The sequence below is a fragment of the Lagopus leucura genome, unplaced genomic scaffold, assembly GCF_019238085.1.
Source record: "Lagopus leucura isolate 7727_CA_CO unplaced genomic scaffold, USGS_WTPT01 Super-Scaffold_73, whole genome shotgun sequence".
NCBI classification, from domain to species: domain Eukaryota; kingdom Metazoa; phylum Chordata; class Aves; order Galliformes; family Phasianidae; genus Lagopus; species Lagopus leucura.
In genome coordinates, this window is record NW_024962252.1 from 62920408 (window position 1) to 62941994 (window position 21587).

At 48.8% G+C, this 21587-nt stretch overlaps 1 protein-coding gene across 1 annotated transcript; it reads right to left on the reverse strand.

The window, feature by feature from the left end:
- Positions 1–9461: 9461 nt before the first annotated feature.
- On the reverse strand, positions 9462–17629 carry DLL1 (delta like canonical Notch ligand 1). The gene is made up of 11 exons (XM_042876432.1): positions 16717–17629; positions 16289–16600; positions 16128–16188; positions 15741–15998; positions 13436–13496; positions 12833–12963; positions 12507–12676; positions 12197–12413; positions 10711–11503; positions 10478–10595; positions 9462–10086 (listed from the first exon to the last, which is right to left on the reverse strand). The coding sequence occupies exons 1-11, from the start codon at positions 16774–16776 to the stop codon at positions 10081–10083; spliced, it is 2187 nt and encodes a 728-aa protein (XP_042732366.1). The 5' UTR covers positions 16777–17629; the 3' UTR covers positions 9462–10080.
- Positions 17630–21587: the final 3958 nt, after the last annotated feature.

The window sequence follows — 21587 nt, forward strand, 5'->3', positions numbered from 1 at the left end:
GAAAGAAAGAAAGAAAGAAAGAAAGAAAGAAAGAAAGAAAGAAAGAAAGAAAGAAAGAAAGAAAGAAAGAAAGAAAGAAAGAAAGAAAGAAAGAAAGAAAGAAAGAAAGAAAGAAAGAAGTGGGGGAGGGTGAAAAGGGGAAAGGAAGTTAGGAAAGCAAAACAGTGCAGAAGGGAAAAAATCTTTATGATGAGGTGCTCGGCAGGATGAAGGAACAAAAGGAAGGCTTTCTGCCTGTCTCCTGATATTTTCCAACTCAGCAAAAAAATCCATTGTGTAGCTTAAGGGGGAAAAAAAAGTTAAAGTTGAAAGCTTAGTGTGTGAAAGCAACTGCTCAACCATTGTGTAATATGGGCTAATGTAATGTCACTGTTTCCCCATGATGTAAGTTGCAATTTTTGTTCCAGTTGCTATGGTCAATGTTATCACTTTCACTTTTCAAAAGGGGGCAAAGGGGTGCACGAAGATGGTATTTTTCTTTATCCCACTACCCTTTCCCCATGCCAAAACAAATAGTTCTGTTAGGAAATATCAGTGTTGACCAGATGTCACTGACTTTTTTTTTCTTTTTTTTTTTTTTTTTCGCATGTGTCCCTTAACAGCTGGCAAGAATATCAGCTCAAATTATTCACCACAAGCACACACTTTCTGTTTGTCTCCAGATAAAGGGATTTGAAATCCTGGTTGTCAGAGAGGGGTGCTGAAAACTGTGGAATGGATTTCTTTGGGCAGAGGGAATACTTCCTGAACATCTTTAAATTAGTCAAGGATGGTCACAGCTAGCATATAAAACCAAACAAATCCATTAACTTGGCACTTCATGTTATCAGAAACTGTTTTAGCCAATGATGTTTTCTTGGAACCAGAAGTGTCTTGTTCATAACAATTAGCAAATCTAAATATAGCAACACTGTTCAGTCGTGTCACCTGAAAAAAATCTTAGATGTGGTTACAGAGGAGAAGTACAGTGTATGGATGATGAAAAGAGCACATGGATACTCTAGAATTGCTTTGGACTAGAACTGTGGGTCTGTGTTACCTTGAAATACAGTCTCTACATCTCACAAGCAGTTTGAGGGCACAAGGCAATGCTAGGATTGCAGTGGGACTGCTCCACACATAGCCCAGGTGCCACCTGGCTCAGGAAGTGGCAGTCAGGATTCAGCAAGTAACCCCATTCCACCTGGAAATGCACATGAAGGGTATGGCTGTGCACAGCACAGAAGAGGGGTTCATTTCTCCTCCTAGGCTGTGAGCTAACAGCCCTTGTCACCCGTATCAGTGAGGATCGTTGCCTTTGGCCTAACTGTAGCCTTCTCTTATGTTCAGTTGTATCTACTTTTCTCTTTCAAACTGTCATAGGTAACAGATTGCTGCTGTACCCTTCCACAGTTATGACTCCATCACAACTGTGTGTTTTCAGTTTACACTCGATCAAAGATTAAGGAGCTTGAAAGTGATAGCATGATACTGTTGTTGGTAGCATTATCTTCAGATGAAGAAAAAACTGAGATCAGATAACTCTGAGTTTCTGAAAACAGTGAAGTAAATCTCAACTCTTCACTTCAGCTTTGTCTCTAAACCACAACGAACCACTGTTTTAGTTAATGCTGCATCTTACCTTTGGGGGTGATCTCAAATAGTTACTTTAGAAGAAAGAGGCAAAGCCTCTAGCCTTGGAAGGGTATGTAACATATAGAGTGTCCTGTCCTAGTTAATGGTTATATTATGCATGTTGGGATTTGCATGCTATTATTTGTTCTCCCTAATGAAGCTATAAAGATCTTCACTATTGATAAGAGCAACGACCCTTTTCTAAAGCCTGCTAAACTCTTGAAATGGCATCAAAATCCAGAGACAAAACTCCACCGATGAAATCTGCTTTAGCTTTAAATGCTCTAATTCTGTCCCTTTCCAGCAAGAAAGTAAAACAATTCTGTTCACTGTTCCATGCATTACTTTGTTACCTTCGGTAAGTAAACGCTAGCAGTTTTTCATGGTACAGAAACCTTTCTAAACGCATAGTCACCTCCACTGTCAGTCTCTGAAATACATTCATTTTTGACCCTACTTGTTTTGTAATGTAGAAATGGGAACTGACTTCAGCTTTCTGTCCATTTTATGATGCAAAAAGCTAGGACTATAGGCCACTGAAAAGGAGTCTTGGATGACCTACAGTAAGTATGCATTTCTGTAAGAAATCCTAATTCCATCTGAGTTAATACCAGCATCCCCGATGACTTCAAGAGAGCCAAGAATGCTTCTTTGCCTAAATTCTTGTGCTGAAGAACAGGAGATCATAGCACTTACCATGTTTTCTGAAGTAGATTTAGATGCGTTAGAAAATTAGATTGTTATATAAAAATTAATTATTTAATTATTAGTGTGTTTTCCATCACACTATTTTGTTTGCTTCTCTTGATTGCCTCAAGGCACAGAGCAGATGTTTTCACTGAGCTGTTCTCAATGACTTCTAAATTACTTAATCATTGCAAAATGGTAGCAGTGGCAGCCTTTCTTGTAACATTTAATCTCATCATTCCTCATACACTTAAAAAAGACCACTTTGAGGCTAAATATACACATCATTGGAAAGACCACCTCCAGTTACCTCATATAAACAGCAAGAGATGGATAGGTGAGGAAAGAACATGAAGAAAAAAAAAAACAGAAAGACTGAAAAAGCTAAACAGAGAAAGAAAAGAAAGAAAGAAAGAAAGCTTATTTATGCACTTGAAAACCATTATAGCTTGGATTTTCTTCAACTCCTGATGGCTCGAAACTCAAATATTAATTTAGCTTTATTCTTGAGTCTGGTTTGCCTTAGAAATAATTGGGCAGTCTTTTTAATGAAGAAAGGAAAAAACATTCCTCAAATGACTCTGACTATGAAATGTTACTGAAAACTTCTCATTCTGCTAAACAGAAAACGTATTAAAATTAAAAAAAAAAAAAAAAAAAAAGACAAGTCATTAATCAGTAACAGCTGTTCCCAGCACCTGTTATTTATTCCTGTCATTAACACGTCCTTTAGCATTTCTGACAAAAACGGGTATTTTCCTATCTGAACACACTGCGCTCTTTGGAACATCCTCAGTACTTGATGACTACCTTTGATCTACAAGGTGCATTTGTGAATTACCTCACTATGGTAATGCAGCTTTTCTTTGTCATTTACAGGCTCTTTTTTTATTCTGGCAATGCTAGAGTTCCACCTTCATCTCCTAGCTCTGCCTCTGACTTTCTGATGGACCCTATCTGTGACAAATAGGGCTACTTCCTTGCAAGTATACAGGTGCCAAAAGATTCTCAACCACCACAACTTCCCTATGCCTAATTCTTACTGAGGCAAATGGAAATTCAAAAGGCTTACAAGCTGGAATTTGCATGCTACAGATGTTAAATGTTTTGGTGTTGGTTTTGTCTTTGAGCCTCCAGCTCACAGCAAGCCCTGCTGAGGTCCCCTGTGGAGCAGGCAAGGAGGTTCCTCACAACTCCCCTCTGGCTGTCTCCTGCCCCTTTCCTTCCCAGCACAGGAGGCTCCCAGACCTCTTCTGGGATAGGAAAGGAAAGCAAAGCAAGGGAGTTCAGAGAACAACAAGCATTCTCCAGCAGCGCTGTTCACTTTTGTCCTTTACCTGCAGGCTTCTGGTGCAGAAGCTTGGGGCAGGGGAGCCCCATTTTCAGTGACCATACAAAACTCTCCTGTGCACAAGAAGAGCTTTGAAAATCCAGCCAGTATTTATCTTTTGATAAATACTAATATATTTCTGCACACAATTAAGCACATCAGCAGCAGGAAAAATTGCAAGCACACTTGTAGTATCTGTGATGCTTGTTACCTTTTTCCACCTCTCTCTTTTTGCTTAATTAAGATCAGTCAAATCTGTTCCATGCTTGTTTGTAGTTTAAACATTGAGATTTGCAGTGGTTTCCTACCATTAGATAATATTTTTCTGCTGAAAGCCACTGCTTTCATTTATGACTGTTGAAGTTGCGGCAACATTTCTGTTAGTCTTGGGTTTTACGACGTTGTTCTAGTTAAATGCATGCATGGGGTTGGAATTAGGAGAACATTGTTTCTTTAATATAGATAGATAAAGAAAGCAGTGCATTGTATTTATCAAAAGGAAATGTCAGCAGAACTTTATAGTCTGGTAATTAGATAACGCAGATAAGTCTGCTGAGTTTGTGTGCTCACAACTGCCATTCCAGATAACACTTCCTGAAGAAAATTATAAGAACTTAAACAACATCACACGTTTTTCATGGTTCCTTTCTTGAAGCTGATATGGAAAGTAAAAAAGAAAATTAAAATACAAGCTACAACAAGCATGATGTGTTATCCTTCCACGTTTCTTTGTGTGTGTGTGTTCTGAACAGTCCAGCTTTGAGCAGGAGCACTGATTGTCTGTCTTTCCAAAGACACTCACAACTGCAGCAGTGGCAGCTGTGCCAGGCCGTCACCATTGTGGACAATGGAGAATTCCACAGCCCCTTTGATTCAGAGCAAGGTAAAACCAGGGCTTACAACTTTCAGACAGGTGGCCTTTGTAAACACCCATGTTTGCATATATGGAAAACCTCACAAAAGGAAAAACCCTTAGTATCTTGAAAAGGAAAATACACTAGCAATAGGCAAATTTTTTATGTTGCTCAGATCTAAGTACTGAAGGCCTCATTCTCCTCTGTGTAGTTTTTTATTTCAAATGCAGATTAAGTGTTTTGACTCTATGCCTCTTGAAAACTTTCTGGAGAGGTTATAAATGGTAAAGCACTAGCCTTGAACTCTAGGAACTTATTTCTCATAATGCTTTGTGTCTTAAGCAATCAGTTACTCCTGAGAATGCCGCTGTGTAGGCTACATTAAAAGTACTTTCTGACATATGGCCAAATCTTGCAATTTGCCTGTCTTTGACACAGCCTTCCTTGTGCCACTAGTGTGCTGCCTATGAGGGCCAGAAAATGGGTCAAGGGGCAGAACATAGCTTTAAAAAATTTCACGTACTAAAGCAAAATCAAAAGTAACATACGCAACTTGTTAATGAGGTAGAATTCCCAGATTGATTCTATTTTTGAAAAGAAAAGAAAGAAAGGAAGTTTTCAGTGAACTTTCTGTCTGCTGAGAAGCGCTTGCTTGTCATTTTCTTCCTTGCTTCATGAAGAAAGTGAAACCCACAGGAGATTTTCAAGCGGATATTCCAGTTTGCCATTACTGGAAAGCAACTTTACCACTGAAAATGTCTTTTTTAGAAAATAATACCTTGAAAACCTTCTCTAGCAGGTGAAAATTCTGGTTCAAAAATGCTCACAAACTCTCTCCAGTGCTGACACCCCAGTGATGCTGGGAGCTGAGTGGTAAAGTGGCTCCACAGTGTCTCCTGGCACCAAGAGCAGGCCAGAAGTTTCTCTTACTCTATCCTTTTCCATACAAAGTCCTTTCCCCTCACAGAGTTCGTGTTTTGTATTGTGAAAGAGAACAGGGGATGTCCCCTCCCAACCCTTTCTCCTGCTCAGCCCTCTGTGCTGAGAAATCACCCCAAAGAGGTGCACAGACTAACCAACACATTGCATCAGCCTGTGCAACTTCAGCCTTGTCCAAGCAGATTTAGACCTGCTGCTCTGTAGCAGCATAACTGTGCTTTGGAGAATATGGTGGTTTTACCACTCCAGTTTAGATAAATAAACAAGGGAAAGGAATTTCTTTGCCCTGATATACATGACCTCTATTTTGACATAGCTGCATCCACAGTGGCCATTCTGTTGGTGTAGTTTTATACCAGGAGGAAGACATCACAGTCATATATAGCCCATGCATAGAGCAGGCTTTTGTGCAAACAGTGCTACCCTGAGCAGCTGACATGAGTCTGCACTGTCCCTACAGCTACCCCACAGCTGAGGCACCGCATTCCCCCTCCGTGCACGGAGCAAGGATCCTTCAGCACAGCACTCAGTGACGCTCTGAGTACATCTTTGCTGGGAAATTAAACAGTTCCTGGTCCCTTGAGCACAGTTATCTGTGCTGTTTCATTGCTGCAGTCATTCCTGCCATGTTTGTTTTCCCCTGACTCACACGGCAGGTAACAGAGACTGCCAGGCCTTAGCAGCCAAGTGGAAGAAGAGCTCCATAGGAGGGAAGGGAGCAGAGAGGATCCCCATGAACCGAGGGTGATGGCCGTTTGAGCTCTGCTTTGCTTCCCACCTGAATGCTGCCTCAGGGGGCATCTATCTTAGCACAGTGGCAGACCCTGTGCACTCAAAACACTGCAGCTACATCCCCAGCAGGGCGTCTCTGTGCTGCCGGTATGGGGCTCGTGTCTCCTCCCTCAAATGATGGATGTTTCAGTTGTAATAGGGGTCTTTATTCCGTGCAAGCATCTCAAAGCACTGTACAAAAATAGCTCTCCATCTCACAGACAAGCAATCAGACTTACGGAGGTAGGAAATAGCTTTGCTCACCTCGGAGGGTATTTTGACATTCCCCCCACCACAGTATCCTCTGAACTTCTTGCCCACACAACCAGAGGCCCCTACTTTCCTAAGGCCCTGCAAAGATTAAGTGACCCTGGTCCAAGGTTGCACAGGAAGTCTGGAGGGAGCACTGGAAATAGAAGGGGGCCCTTCTGAGTCCCTGGGCAGCGCCCTGACCACCAGACCATCCTTCCTCTCCCAAGGTCATGCTTCGTGTCTGCAGCAGAGCCAGGAATAGTACCCAAGTTTCCTGACGCCTAGGCCCTAATGCACAAAGTACAAATATCAGTTTAAAGAGATGCATAAACACATCTTGCAATTAAACCTAAGGCATTCTGAGCCCACCACTTGCTATATTTTGAAAGCTGTGTGTGCCTCACTTCAAAAATCCCCCTCTACAAATCTGAGTGCCTGACAAATACTGTCCATGTCAATCTTCGTGAAAAATTGCAGGATGCCACTACTCACCACCAAGATGCAGGTTTGCAGGTAGGACATAACCTGAGGGTGCCTCCTCCGGCTCCCATCCCAGGGATGAGCCTTGGGGTGGGACAGACGTGTGCTTTGCACTGTGTGAGTGTATGCTGCAGCCCTGGGATGTGCTGCGTCAGGAAGGGCACAGTGCCACGTGTCCCGGAGCTTGTTGGAGCCTTTCCAATAATTTTAATGGGCGCTGGATCAGGCCCTGAATTCTCAGCTGTCCCAGCTAAACGGCCTCCCCACACCAGCTCTCCTCTCTTTTCAGACCAAGGAGGCAGGAGACTCTGCCAACAGGGGGGTTCCTGCTGCTTTTGGGCAGCCAGCTGGCCTTCTCCTCACACGCAGGGCCAAGCAGAAGTGGAGCCCACAGCCACCTGTATGGCTTCTGCATGCTGCCTAGGTCATCCTTTTTGTCCTCCAAAGGTAATGGGTGCTACGATGCAGAGTGAGGATCCATTGCTCCTCACTGCATGCCTCAATCTGTTTACCAAGATCCTCAGTATACACACGCATTTTCGGAGAACTTAGTGCAAGAAATAAATCCCGCATGAGGCAAAAGCCCCAGCCATGCTGGACAGGAGCTGGAGAAGCTATTGAGATTATCTGTGAAGCTATGGTTGCAGAAAGAGCTTCAGAAGGACAAAGCCCAATTCTTCCCTTTTCCCACAGTGTCTTTTCCTCACCAAACTCAGCATATCCAGTAACTAGCACATGGAAACAATCTCAGCTTTTTGAAGTTGTCTTATCTTTACATGAAGTTGATTACATGCTGATGCTGTGCCTCCTCACCAGAGCAAGGGGCTGCATGCTTCTCCAGACCTTTGCCTGGCAGTACACTGTATACTACTTGAGTTGGTGCTGGAAGCATAACATTATCACAGAGGCCCTCAGCCGTCAGTGATTTCTACCCGTTGCTGCTTTTTATACAGAAGTAGCATTAAGAAGTCCCAGCCAAGACACTGACGCTGGCTGTGAGAAATGCTGCACATCACAAGAGACAAGCCTGTCCCCAGAAGTCTTAGGAACAGGAAGTAACAAATGAAGTGTTTTTCTCAAGATTTGTCCAGTTTGTGAGTCTGCATTGCTTTGAGCACCCTACTGCCATACACACTGTCATGCCTGGGTCACTATGAGATTTATTGACTGATTATTTGGCAGGTGTTATGTCAGCCTTCTGCTTCTAAATACTGTTCACACCATCACAGAACATATCACAGTGACTTCATGTTGCTTTCCTCATGAAAACCTTACCTAAGAAGACACTTCGGGATAAATGAATAGGATATACTTTATTGGGTCACTGTTGGGGAACTGATCTTGTTTAAGGGTTGGCTCAGTGACAAGACCCTATAAATGGACAAGCCCCTGCAGTCAGTGCGTGTTTTCTACTGACCCCATATAGAAGTTCTAGTTGCTCTCACATTTTTGTACTCCAAAATAAGGCAAGTACATATATAATTTATAGATCACCAGTTGCCATAATTGCTTGATTGTATGTGCTATCGCATGCTTTTGCTTTGGGGATAGAATTCACCTCTGCTGAATAGAATGGAAACAGACTATTTTCATCATCTCCCAGAAGCCACAGGGTGTAACCCACAGTAACTGGGGTGGAACCCACTTTAATGGATTAAAAAAAACACTATTTTTCTAGGTTTTCCATTTTTTTTCCTGGGATGGAAGAACACTTTGCATGTTTCTAAATGATCTCTGCTAATTAACAGGCACACCATAAAGGAGAATTCATTAGGGCAAACTAAATTGGGAAATGGCCTGAGCATTCAGCACCAAACCAGGGGATGGGATCACACGTTATCCCACTATTATGGCAGCAGGCACCATGGGCAGAGTTGAAGCCAAAGATACAACGTGCTCGAGGCAGATGTCATAGTCAGGAGAGTTGTGGCCATTAGCCAACTCTGTGTCTTCCTATCCTGAAAAGGGAAGGGCCATCCACAGGCTGGAGTGGCTGGGGAAGCTCATGCCCTGTGGGTGGGCACTAGGGATCAGAGCCAGTGGGCCTCAAATGTCCCTGGACTGCAAGCATTTGAAGTTGCAGGAAACACAAAGCTGAGTCAGGACAAGCCCCATGCCTGCATTGCAATGGTGTGGATTTTTATTGCTCCTCCTTGGGAAGTGATGCTGCATGTGTTTATATATATATAGTCTAACATGACTGAGCAAACATTATTCAAGGTTTTTACAGATGTTTGCCTTTGGGTAAGAGAGAGCACAGCCATGGGTTTAATAGTTGAGAAAGTTAGGAGGGGAGGGGAGAGGTCTACACACAGCGAGTTGTTCCCCACTCTTTGTGATGGACCTGAGTGCTATCCCATCCCTATCCATGAGTCCCCAGAAATGTGTCAGACCTCTTGTTGTAAGGTTTAGTCTGGTTCATCATCTGCTGTGGAATAAAAGCAGCACTCTGGTTATCATTAATAATATTTATTTTGGAAAAATATTTTAAAAATGAATTTCTTCATTAACAAAACGGTAAAAAAAAAACTCAAATAACATTTGCACAATATTCCATAAATACATTTATATACAAAAAATATAGTCACATAGACCCGAAGTGCCTTTGTACATATTTACCAAAAAATTTAAATTATAAAAAAATGAACATCACAAAATACTCAAGCTTTACAATTATCATGAAAATATTTTTACAGATTCAAAAAAATAACACACTTTTTCTCACCTAGTAAAAACACATTTTAGTATCAAAAAAGACAATAAAGGCAGTGTTTCTGTCTCTAATTCAAGAAAAGACTGGCTCATAAGAATCCAAAATATACACTTCAGGCAGTGCATGCTTCTTATGTAGTAATTAAGTCCATTCATTTAAATATATATAGAAAAGCAACTGACCATAGTGCAATGATAAAATTCATAAAAGGCAGTGCAACAGTAATCCTTGAACACAGACCCTTGCCTGGTGTCCATCTTGTTTCTCTATTTTGCAGTCACTTTGCTAACTTCAGTAGAGAACCAGCTCAAGCCTGAATTTAGTTTCTCAGCAGCAGTCAGTGAAGGAATCTAGCTCTCATTCCTCTTTCAGCAGCATTCATTGGGGCACGTCTCCTTTGAAATTGTTCTGAACAAAAGCTTTGCCATATCACGTCTGTTTTACACCTGTTGAGAGAAAACACAAGCGGAGACCAGAAGAGGTTAATAAAAAGAAAGCAGAGGACTATGAGGATACAGAGAGTTGGAACTTCACCTCAATGCCAAGCCAAAGCAGGCTCTGCAGGAAGCATATGAAAGAATGAGTCTGTAGCGTTAGTAAGCTACAACTGCACTGTAGTTATACCCATGCTGCAAAAAGGGGGTCCCTGTAACCCCCACTGGAGCTTATCTTAATCTACAAGTTTTTTCAACATCTGCAGTGCCACAGACTGAAGGTGGCCATGTTTCAGTGAGTACAGATGACTGTAGCAGCCGGTAGAATGGTTTGGCTGTCCTGACCTGCTTTGTATGGGGATCACACACCAAGACTTGTCCGACTGCCAGGCGGGATACTAACCTCAGTTGCTATGATGCACTCATCTTTCTCTTCTGATATGACGTACACCGACTGGTACTTTGTGTCCTTTGAAGTGGAATATACTGAATCTGGCCGTTTTCTTTCAGAAGTGTCACTACTGAAGACAAAAACAAACAACACAGATCAGGTGGCTGTTACTTAACACTGCCTTTAAGTGACACACACACCTTTCAGAGTAAAGCCACCCCCTGCGCTCGAGTAAAACACAATACCTTTTTAGCTGTACTGCGCTTTTCTCTTCTGCCTCTGAATCATACGTTTCACACTTGGCTTCACATTTGCCATGCTCCTCTTTCACAGAGTCCTCATTCTTGAGTTCATGCACCAAATTGTAATCCACTGATGGGTATCTAACTTTGTAGCCATTTTTATCGGAGTTGTCGCTGTGAAAGTCCACTTTCTTATTTGTGTTTTTAATCTGAGTGGCGCCGATGACGCTTATGGAGATGTCCTTCTCGCGCTGGCAGTTCGCCAGGTTGTTCATGGTCTCCGTTTCGCTCCTGCAGGCCTCAGGCTGGTGGTGCCTCTTCTGCACCTTCAGCCTGACGCAGACAACGATGGCGGCGCAGCCCAGCAGCAGCATGAGGACCAGAATAATCCCAGCGCACACTGCGATCCAGGGGAACTGGTTGTTCTGGCCCTCTGTGTACTTCTCGGTGAAGTCGACGATGACCGGTCCCTGAGGCGGCTCAGGGAGCAAGAACTGACAGTTGAGGCCGCCGTAGCCCCGAGCGCACTCGCACACGTAGCGGTTGCTTCTCTCATGGCAGGTGGCCCCGTTGTGGCAGGGGTTGTGCTCGCATCTGCTCACCGGCGTGCTGCAGTTCTTCCCGTTGTATCCCGGGGGGCAGGTGCAGGAGTAGTCGTTGACCCCATCCTGACAGGTCCCTCCATTGACACAGGGAAAGGAGGCGCAATCGTCCACGTTGTCGTCACAGTGCCTGCCAGTGAAGCCAGCCTGGCACTGGCATATGTAGGAGTTCCCCAGATCAACGCACTGGGCTCCTGCAAGATGTGAAGGGGACGAAGGTTGAGCGGTGTGTGCTCAGACCCTCCCCGCAATACACCCCAACTGCTGCTTTCAGGACCGCTGTCACAACCCAGCGCTGAAAAAAGCTACTGTTTTGGGAGGCCAGCTCCATCTTTACCAGATCTGAGCTAAGGCAAAAAGTACCTTTTTTTAAAGAAAGGTATTTCTTAATCAAATATATTTTTCATTCAGCATCCCATTCCCTTTTTGACATTTCATCTAGCTGGGACTATGAAGCTAGTTCAGATCAGGTTCACACCATGATCTCACGTTACAGAGTTACAGTGACAATGAATGAGAAGGGTTGCAATAAAGAAAGTTTTAAATACTTTAATCAAAACAGGAAGATTGCAATTGCTGGATTATAATTAATCATACTCAGTGTTTGTATGGCTTCAAAGAGTCGTTATAAATATAATCCTCCATGCCTATATGCATGAAGTTTCAGGCCAAGTTACACAGCTACAGTAATCCCTTAAGAAAACACTATCTGAAGTACTGACCCATACCACATCATTCGTTTTTAAGTACAGTTCCTCCACTGAGTCAACTACTGACATGACATGATCCAAGGTTTATCACTGGGCCTCATTATGAGCCCTAGACAAGAAGCCAAAGTGACTGGATGGTCTCCTTTTAGAATGTCACCATAGTATGTTTGGCCTTACCATTAGCACAAGGGCTGGAACTGCAGTAATCGATTTTCTTTTCACAGTTGAACCCAGAATAACCCAGTGGGCAGCGGCAGCTGTATCCACCATCAGGGTTGTCAGTGCATCGCCCTCCATTGAAGCATGGTCCATCAGCACAAGTCATTGCACTCAGCTCACAGTTTTTACCATAGAAGCCTGGGGGGCAGGTGCAGGAATAGCTGTTCTCGAGATCCTGAGGGGAAAACATGATAAATGTCCAAAATATTTACCTGAAGTTGTTTTAAAATACAAAAGAGAACTTCAAAAACAAGCAACTCAAACTTACAGTGCAGCTTCCACCATTCTTGCAAGGGTTGGCATCACATTCATTGATTTCAATCTCACAGCTGGAGCCTGTGTACCCAGGTCGGCAAGAACAAGTGTAGCTCCCCTGACCAGTGTTGGTGCATGTGGCACCATTCTTGCATGGCTTGTGGTGAGTGCAGTAGTTCAGGTCTGTGAAAGATTTAAAAAAAAAAAAAAATTATAAAAGAGAGAAATCAGTCCAAATGCTTGCTCATTTGTAAGGCTAGCAGAGCATGCATGAGCTGGAAATAACTGCCCATTTTCTGCTTTTGGAGGAAGATGCTCAGGCAAAGCCCTAGAACTTACCCTGGTTGCAGAAAAGGCCGCCCCAGCCTTCCTGACAGTTGCACTGCCATGGCTGCTGACAAGTACCATGTAGGCAGCCGGGGTATCGGATGCATTCATCACAGTATCGCCCCTGCCAACCCACTCTGCACCTGGAAAAAAATAAGAAAAAAAAAAGTCAGCAACAGAGTCTTGTCAGATTTAGACTTCTCACATTTGAAAACCCTACTGCAAACTCTGCAAACACACTGATGCCAGGTATCAAGTTTCCTAAAAGCCTTCAGTGATCCTTCATCTGAGAAAGTGACTGAATCCAACTGCAGCATCAGCTTTCATCAGCCCCAGCTACCTCTTGCACTTCCTCAGATAGAGCTGTGGTTGCAGGTAGTTAATTTGTTTACTCTAATAACAAACAGCCAAACCTTACGCATAGCGCCGTAAACTCATTAGGTTAATATTAATGGCACTGATGTTTGACTTGTAGATTAATAACTTGATCTGGCATCACCTGGATTGCTTGAATTACTATCTAAGATAAAGAAAGGCGTTTAAGCTGACCCTTGCAGGACTGCTGCTTCCAAGCTAAAGACAAAGAAAGGAGGAAGGAGGGAGCAGAAAACTTACTTGCATTCCCCAGGTTTGTCACAGAAGCCGTGCTGCTCATCACACCCAGGCAAGCAAATCGCTGTGAACAGAGGAAGGAGGGAAGGATTGAGCCTGAAGGCCCACCGCCTCCCCCTGCAGAATACCCTCCCGAGAGCACCCTGTGGGTGGGGGGCCAGGCAGTTAATAGCAGCTGAGTTAATCTCTGGAGCCTGCAGGAGTATTGATCTCGCCTAGTAGCTGGGCACTTTACTTATCGCCAGGGATGAGCATTCTTCTTAATACAGTTGCACACAGACAAAAGAAGGCTCACAATTGCTGCCTTCCCCGCAGCCCCTCGCCCCCCTTCCCTTCCCAGCGAGGGTCAGAAGTCCTTTTTTCCAATTCTATGCACATAGCTCCACCTCTTAATATCCCCCGAAAGTGTGTGTGCAGATAAGAGTGGACAGCTGGTGTACAGGGTGCCAGTGCAAGACAGCTGCTCTATTGTCTATTCTCTCCCAGCAGCTGCCCCGCTGCAACAATACCCCCGGCCCCGGAGCCAATGGGGCCGGTGCCGGCGGCCGGGCAGCCTATCCCTGCCCACGGCTAATCTATGGCACGCGCGTGATTTCGCTGCAAAAACTTTTTTTCTTATTCAAATAAATAAGTCTAAAGTTCTTCCTCCCTCCTCCCCCCCGCTCGGAACAGGGGCGGGCAGCTCCGGGCATGGTGAGGAGGTAAGCGGGCCAGCGGGAGGGAGGAGAGGGGAGGGAGAAAGGGACTTGTGCTCATTACTTTGCCTGGTTATGGAACTCATTAAGCAGGCACTGCAAAGTTTTAATTCAACAAAGCCAGCCGGAGACAATGGCATGCAAGGGGAAGGCGGGGAAGTGGGGAGTGAGTAGGGAGGGTAGGGGGGAGGGGAAAGAAAGAATCGGTGCTGATAATCAGATCGCCTCAAAGTTGGAAAGAATGGAGCCGAGGGCAAGGAGACGGGAAGCAGTCTGCCACTGGGAGCTCGGCTCGCTAACGGGAAGACATTCTTTTCGCATGCACACATAAACACAGCTCGGGAGCCGCGTCCTCCGCACAGAGATGGGCAGCGCCGGGCTGGGCGGCGGGCAGAGCGGTGGTGCGCAGGCATCCCGAGTGCTGACAGCACCGAAAGGGCTCGTTATCAAAGGGCTTCCTCTTCCCTCCCCTTCCCCCCGTCCCCCGGCACAGCCGGGACAAGCACTTTTGATCATGGGAAAGGTTCTAGTTCCTATTTAAAATGCTATCAAAGGAAACGAAAGCTCTTTTGCCTGCTGCTTATTGTGCAACATCGTAAGATGAACTGTTAAATGCATCTTAGCAGCCACGAGTAGTGTGAGCAGTTGGTCTGGGCCGGTGATAGCAGCTCAGCTGGGACCACAGTGCTTTATGGACTGTGACTGTTCTCTCCCTGCCTGCCTGGAGGGCTCACCCAGTGTCATCTGCCAGCACGCCTCAGTGTGTGCACACAGAATGCCACCACACACCACAGTGAGAGCTGAGTGTCCGTCTGTCTGTACTACGCAGCTGTGTATCTACAGAGGGCTCCTCTTGTAAAACCAACAGTACCTTGCAATCATGACCGCCTGTCCCTCTGGGATGTGCTGACTGCCCCAGCTTTCCCTGCTGTACCAATACACTGCACTCCTCATCAACTTCAAGCTTGGGTTCACTCAAAACTCGTGTCCCATGACCTACTCCTGCTGGTAACAGTGATCACAGCAACGCTACAGGAGAGTGATGGGGAAGAAGCTGAGTGTTTTGGTGGCCCCAGATGCACTCCCCCTGGCAGTGGCAGCGTGTGAGCATCCCAAAGAAGAAACATATAGTCTGAAGGCCACAGAGGACATCTTGGATATCCCACTGCTCTTGTCAGTGCAAAATGGGAAGACATCAGGCCACAGCAATCCTACTTCTAGCCCTGCCATGGGGATGCTCCCAAAGCTGAGGTCTTTAGAATCATTTCAGATGGAATGGACCTTTAAAGGTTATCTAGTCTAACTCCCAGGTCCTCTCCTGGAGCCGCATACCCATGGATGTGATACATCCCCAAGCAACTGCTGAACATGTTGCCATCAGCTTGGCAACTGAGTGAACGAGTGACGTTGGCACTGCCGTTTTGTTAGCCTGAGATGTGGCTGCTTGAGTCAAGTTTCTGTGCTAATACTGAGCACTGCCTATACCCCACATGGATGAAACCTGCACCTAGCAACGTGCACACCTGCCTAGACCCCTCTCCATGGAACCTGAAGTTAGAGAAACCCCTCCCCCACCCCCCCGAGAGCTCAGGGGACACAAAGGGGACACTCACGCTCAGTGCAGTACTGGCCCTTCCAGCCGGGGTTGCAGACTTTCTCGCCACGCTCTCCACAGGTGAAGTGACCAAAGGCATCGTCACGGGGCCGGCAGAAGACAGAGCAACCTTCCCCGTAGTAGTGCTCATCACACACAAAGCGATAGGAGTACTTGAGGTCTGTGCGGCCGCTGCTGTGCAGGTCCTGGGACCACTCCTCACCCACCGCCAGGTGCCTCTGCGTGGCCAGGCGGCTGATGAGGCGCTCGGGGTTTTCTGCATGAGAGCGGAGAGATGAAGGATGAGAGAGCCCGAAGAGGGCAGAGCGCGGGGAGATGCTCAGCGGGAGGGAAGCACGGGGAGAAGGGAGCGCAAAGAGAAGGGGTCCGGCGCTGGGCCCTGTACCTGTGGTGAGGTCGTCGGGTGAGTCGGTGTGCAGAGCCTCGATGATGAGCGAGAAGGTGCCCTGGGGAAAGAAGGAGCACAGACAGCCGTGAGGGCGGGCACGGCCGGAGGGGCAGCGCCGCGCCCGGAGCCCGGGATGCGCCCCCCGCCCCAACACTTACGGGCCAGGTGAAGCCGAAGGGGAAGCGGATGGGGTTGCTGAAGGCGGGGTCGGCGCCGCCCGCGCCGTCGGGGACGCTGAAGGAGTTGGCGCCGAGGACGGGGGTGATGGCGCTGCCGTAGGTGCAGGGAGGCTCGGGGGAGACGCTGGCCTGGTAGTGCTTCAGGCAGACGCGGAAGAAGGTCTTGCAGTCGCACTGCTGCAGCCCGGCGCCTCCGGGGCCGCCGCCCCGGCAGCAGTTGCGGTTGCTGAGCAGCCCCTTCTTGTTGACAAACTCCTGCAGCTTCAGCTCGAACACCCCGGAGCCGTCAACCTGCCGAGCACAGCGGCCGTCAGCCCGCGGAGCGGCCCCTGCGCGTCGGGCAGCAACCGGAGGCCCTCCCCGCTCCCTCCGGCCGGGCCCGTCGGGGGTCGGCGAGCAGCACTTACCTGGCATCGGCACAGCAGCGCCGAGAGGAGGGCGAGCGTCAGCAGGAAGCGGCTTCCCATGGCGGAGGGGCAGCGCTCGCGTTCCTGCCCCTGTGTCCTCGTGGGAGGAAAGGAAGAGTGTCTCTCGGGGAAGGAGAAAGAACGGAGGGGCCACAACCGCCCCGCAGAGACGGAGGGGGTACTGTCCCGTCTCCTGCTTTCAGGAGGGTCTCTGACTGTTATCCCCCTACCGACACCTCTAGGTGCAGCCCGGCGGCGGCTGACAGCTCTTTCGGATGGCAAAAGGAAAAGAAAAAAAAAAAAAGAGGAAAAAAAAAAAAAAGTTTTAAGATTAATCTGCTAAACTCTTTTTCTTGCCCAATCCACGGTGCTCCTCCTTTTCTCCAGGAAGAAAATAATAACAATTAAAAAAAAAAATTAAAAAAAAAATAAACAAAAGCAACTTAATTCCCAACGGAGGCAGAGAAGAGGCTTCCCAAGGAAGGTCACAAATCGGCGCTCTGGCAATCCCTCCGCAGGGGCAGCGCGGGGCGGCAGCGGCAGCGGCGATAATTCCCGGAGCGGTGCGGGGCGGCTCTGCGCGGCTCTGAGCGGCTGCGCTCGCCCTGCGCACGTCGGGGCTGGAAGGTGTCAAGCGGCAGCGGCGGCAGCGGGTCACGTTGGAGCCTTGATCCTTTTTTTTTTTTTTTTTCTTTTTTGTTTTTCTTTTCTTTTTATTGTTTTTATGTTTTTAATTGCAAAAGAAGCTCCCGCTCGTTCGTTGTTGTGGGCTGACTTTTGTTTTGAGAGGAATCCCAGCCAACACAAATAAGCTCGTGTCTCAATAGCGGCGCACGGAGCGTGTCCGGGTGTGCTCCTGCGGGGGGGCAGGGGGTGCCCGCTCTGCGCCGCGGCCCCGCGGCTCTCTCCGAGGGTGAACGCGAAGGATCTGCCTCTCCGTGGGCGCCGGCCTCCCTTATATCCCGCCGGCCGCCCGCATGCCTAATGAGATGCAAATGAGCAGCCCCCCAATCTGGCTGGAGCTGTCACAAAGGAGCCACTTTTCCAAACCCTCCTCTCAATGGATCGCCAAATGGTCAGTGAGCTGTAAAATGTGCAACCCTCCTCCCCCTCCCCTCCGCGCTCACAAAACGTGCTCATTTACATTCCTACAAATTCGGGAACCGCAAGAATCCCCCTTCTGCTCCGGGGAGAGGGCGGCACCCCCGCCGCACCGGGCAGCGGCCCCGGCACCTCCGCCGCCACCGCCCCGACAAGCGCCTCGGAGACCGCGGCCGCTGCCGGGGGGCTCCGCGGGGCCAGGGGCGGTGGGCGGCAGCGAGCCGCAGCGGGGGGAAGCCGATCCCTTTCCTTTCGCACCGCATTTCCCCCGACGTCGGCGAGATGGGCGGGAGCGGGGGGCGAACGGCGCGACCCCGAGTCGAGTTTGCCCGTCTTCGCGCTCCGCTCGCAGCCCCCGTCCCGGCAGCGGAGAGGAGGCCCGCGGGGTCCCGGCGGTGCCTGCCGCCCCCCCCGGCCCCGGGAGCGCCGCCGGGAGCGGTGAACGGGGGCTGCGGGGGTTACGGCTCCCGTCTCCACGAGCACCGCCGCCGGGAAGAGCTCCCCTCTCCGCCCCGGTCCTGCACCCCTCTATGATTATTATCATCATCGCCAGCAACCTCGGCCTCTCTCCCTCTCTCCCTCTCTCTCTTTCTTTTTTTTTTTTTTTTCCTGCTTCAGCTTAGTAAAAAGTGAGTTTGGTGTGTGTCGTTCGCGTGGCTGTCATTAAGGCCGTTTGTTATTGTGTGAGGGCTGAATCAGTTAGCTCTTTGTGCTCTCAGCTGTATGGTAATGTAGACAGCACCTGCTCCCTGCACAATGCGAGGGAGAGAAAGAGCTCCCCTCGGCGCACGCTGCTGCCTCTACAACAATGTCCGCACATTTTTTAAAGAAATCCCTTCCAGCACTTCCCCGCTCCGTGGAGGAAAAAAAAAAAAAAAAAAAAAAAAAAAAAGACGACTTTACCCCAACCGTCACCTTATTATTTTTTTACATATCCGTCAGACACTGGAACTTTTGTTTTGGTCGTAAAAACATCGCGAGGAGTTCGGTGGCGAGGAGATAGAGGGGTAGGGACGATTTCCCTTCGAGCATCTCCCCAGTGACGGATGCGATCGGGGATAAAAGTTTGCGGGCGGCTCTGGCACGGGGTCTGCCGCTTTGTCGGGCCCTCTGCGAAACACCTTCGGCCTCGGGTTCATTAGGATGCAAGGTGTAACTGTCTCCCTAAATGTCATTTTAATTGTAACAGAGCATTTCAGCGCAGATTAAGCTGGTGTGCGAAAGGAGAGGATTTGGCTACAATAACCTCACTGTAGGTATGCCGTGCTCAAAGCCTTATTATGGCGACTTTATTGGGTGGGAACGTGCATTTGCATGGCGAAATGTGACTTTCATTGAAGCAGATGTCTTGATCACAAATTATGTTACAATGCGCTAGGAAAAAAAGAAAAAATCTTAAAGACTCCTTAAAGTAAAAGCATCGGGTAATACCAATTAAAAGAAAATCGCTAATGAGCCCATTCAGCCCCGTTCACTGCCTGCTCCTGGACCTCCGCTGCCCACGCGGCTGTGCAGCCTCGGGATCCAGGCGGGCACTGCCTTCTCTCCTGTAAACCCAGCTCCGCTCCAGCCAGCCACCTGCACCTGCAGGTACACGAGGAGAAGGCTGTTTTCCTCCGTCCCGGTGCTCGCAGGCTGCTCTGTGCCGGAATGTTTGCGTTTCCCCGTGCCTGGCCCGAGGATGCGGCCGGGGGCGAGGCTGGGTTGTGCCCGGCGGCGGAGCGGAGAGGGCGGCTGCTGCGGCCCCAAGCGCAAATTGCTTTTGCCACCTAGCGACTGTGCCGCTCCGCCAACTTGGCTGCGGCGTTATCCTCGGAAAGGGGAGGAAGAAAAAAACAACAACAACAACAAACAAAAAACAACAGCACATCCAGCATCCCTCTGTATCGGCTTTACCAACCGAGTGGGGTGGAGGGGTGGCAATATCTGAGATCCAAGGGCGGATGGATCTGCCGAAGATCGCTAAGGATCTTTTAGCCTAGGAGAGGTATAGAAAGTTGGTCCGTGAGCATCCCCTCGCTTAAGAAAGTGGAAAAAAAAAGTTCCACGCGCGAGGGCTTTCACCCAGCAAAGAAAAAAAAAAAAAAATAGCCCCGTAAAACCGTGCCCCCGAATCGCGACCACCCCCCCGTCGGCACCGGGTATTTGTTAAACTGACGTGGCACAGATTTCTCGATTACCGCTGCTGAGCGTGACTGAAAGGCGCCGTGAGAGCCGGCAGGATCCTGCCCACGGCGCTCATTCTTCTCCGGCTTAATTTATGCCACGCGATTCTGTATTGGGGAAATCAAGCAGAAAGCTCCTTTTTCTGCTTTTTTCCCCCCTCTCCCTCTCTCTTTCAGATGCCGGGCTAACGGGGAGACTGTTTAACTTAAGTGTTTCTATAGGAGGCTGTTGTAGTTTAACTCCTGCCCACCAGTAGCTGAGGCGAACAAAGGAGGGACTCGAGGTCTAACTATTCATCCATTCTCTGCACTTTAATTTTCATTGATTTTGAAGACAAGGGGACTCCTTAGGGATTCTCGCTGAAGGGGGATGACACGCCTTTAGACGCGATCAGCCCCCCAGCCAGCCATCTGCTCCCAACCAAATGGCGCTTTTTCGCTCCCAACCGCGTGTCTCCGCACCCCGCTCCCCCGGGCCGCCCCCGCGGAGGTGCGCGCTCGCGGTGAGCAGCGCGGAGGTTGCGCGGTGCCCCCCCCCCCCCCCCCCCCCCCCCCGGCCGGGAACGGCTGGGTTGCCGCGTTCCCTCGTGGATCGTGCTCCTTTCGGCAAACTCGAGGATGGGAAAAGTCACTTCAAATCGGGGAGGGAGAGCTGAGGATGAAGGCCTCCCCCCGACCCTGCCTTCTTCCCGGGGCGGGGGGGCCGTGGGCATATGGCGAACGGTGCCTACGTGTGGAGCTATGTGTAGCCGAGTGTGCATAATATTTTAATTAGCCCCCCGGCCCCTACGAAGGCATGCGTGAGGCCGCAGCCCCGCGTCACCTGTCCCGGGCATCCCGGTCCTCCCCGGTGCCGGGCGCTGGCATCGCGCTGCCCCGGGCGGTGCTCGGCCGCCGCCGGACCCTGCGCACGGTGCCCCGGGGCCGCGCCTGCCGTGTGCGGGAGGGGATTACGGAGTTCTGCATGTAGGTTAGCCCAAAGTTGCAAAGGCATGTGCTGATTAGAATAAGAATGGGCAGTCGCGTGGCTCAGCTGGCACACAGCGAGGCCAGATGATAGATAAGCAGCTCCGGGCCTTCCCTCCCCCCCAACCCCCTTTTTCAAATCGCAAATCATCTGCTCCGGCCCTATCCTCGCCCCTCATTTCCATGACAATGGCCGTGTGTTTACCTGTGATCCCAGGACCGGCGGGGCATTCCTTTGTCTCCCGATGCGATTACCACAGCCAGCTGCTCTCCAACCCATCCCCGGGCAAATCCCGAAGTGGCCCCTATATGTGTTTTACCGATGGCACACGAGGAGAAAGTGAGCCCCCCCTTCTTCCCCCCCCCCACCCCGTTCCCCTGCGCTCCGCGTTTGTTTGGGTTTTCTCCCTGGTTCGTCTCCGACGAGATTTTGCTCATGGGAAACCGCGAGGGATAAAATTGGCCGCTCGTGTGTGTGTGCTTTTCCAAAACGGGACGGATCGGGGTGCACATCCTTTAGGGGTACACGGAGGGAAGCGGGAAGCAGCGCCTGCTGTGAGGCTCCGGGGACCTCATACAGGGCTCCCCGGCTCTTTCCCGTGCCTCAGGCCCTTGGGCTCCCTCCCTAGGAGAGATGCC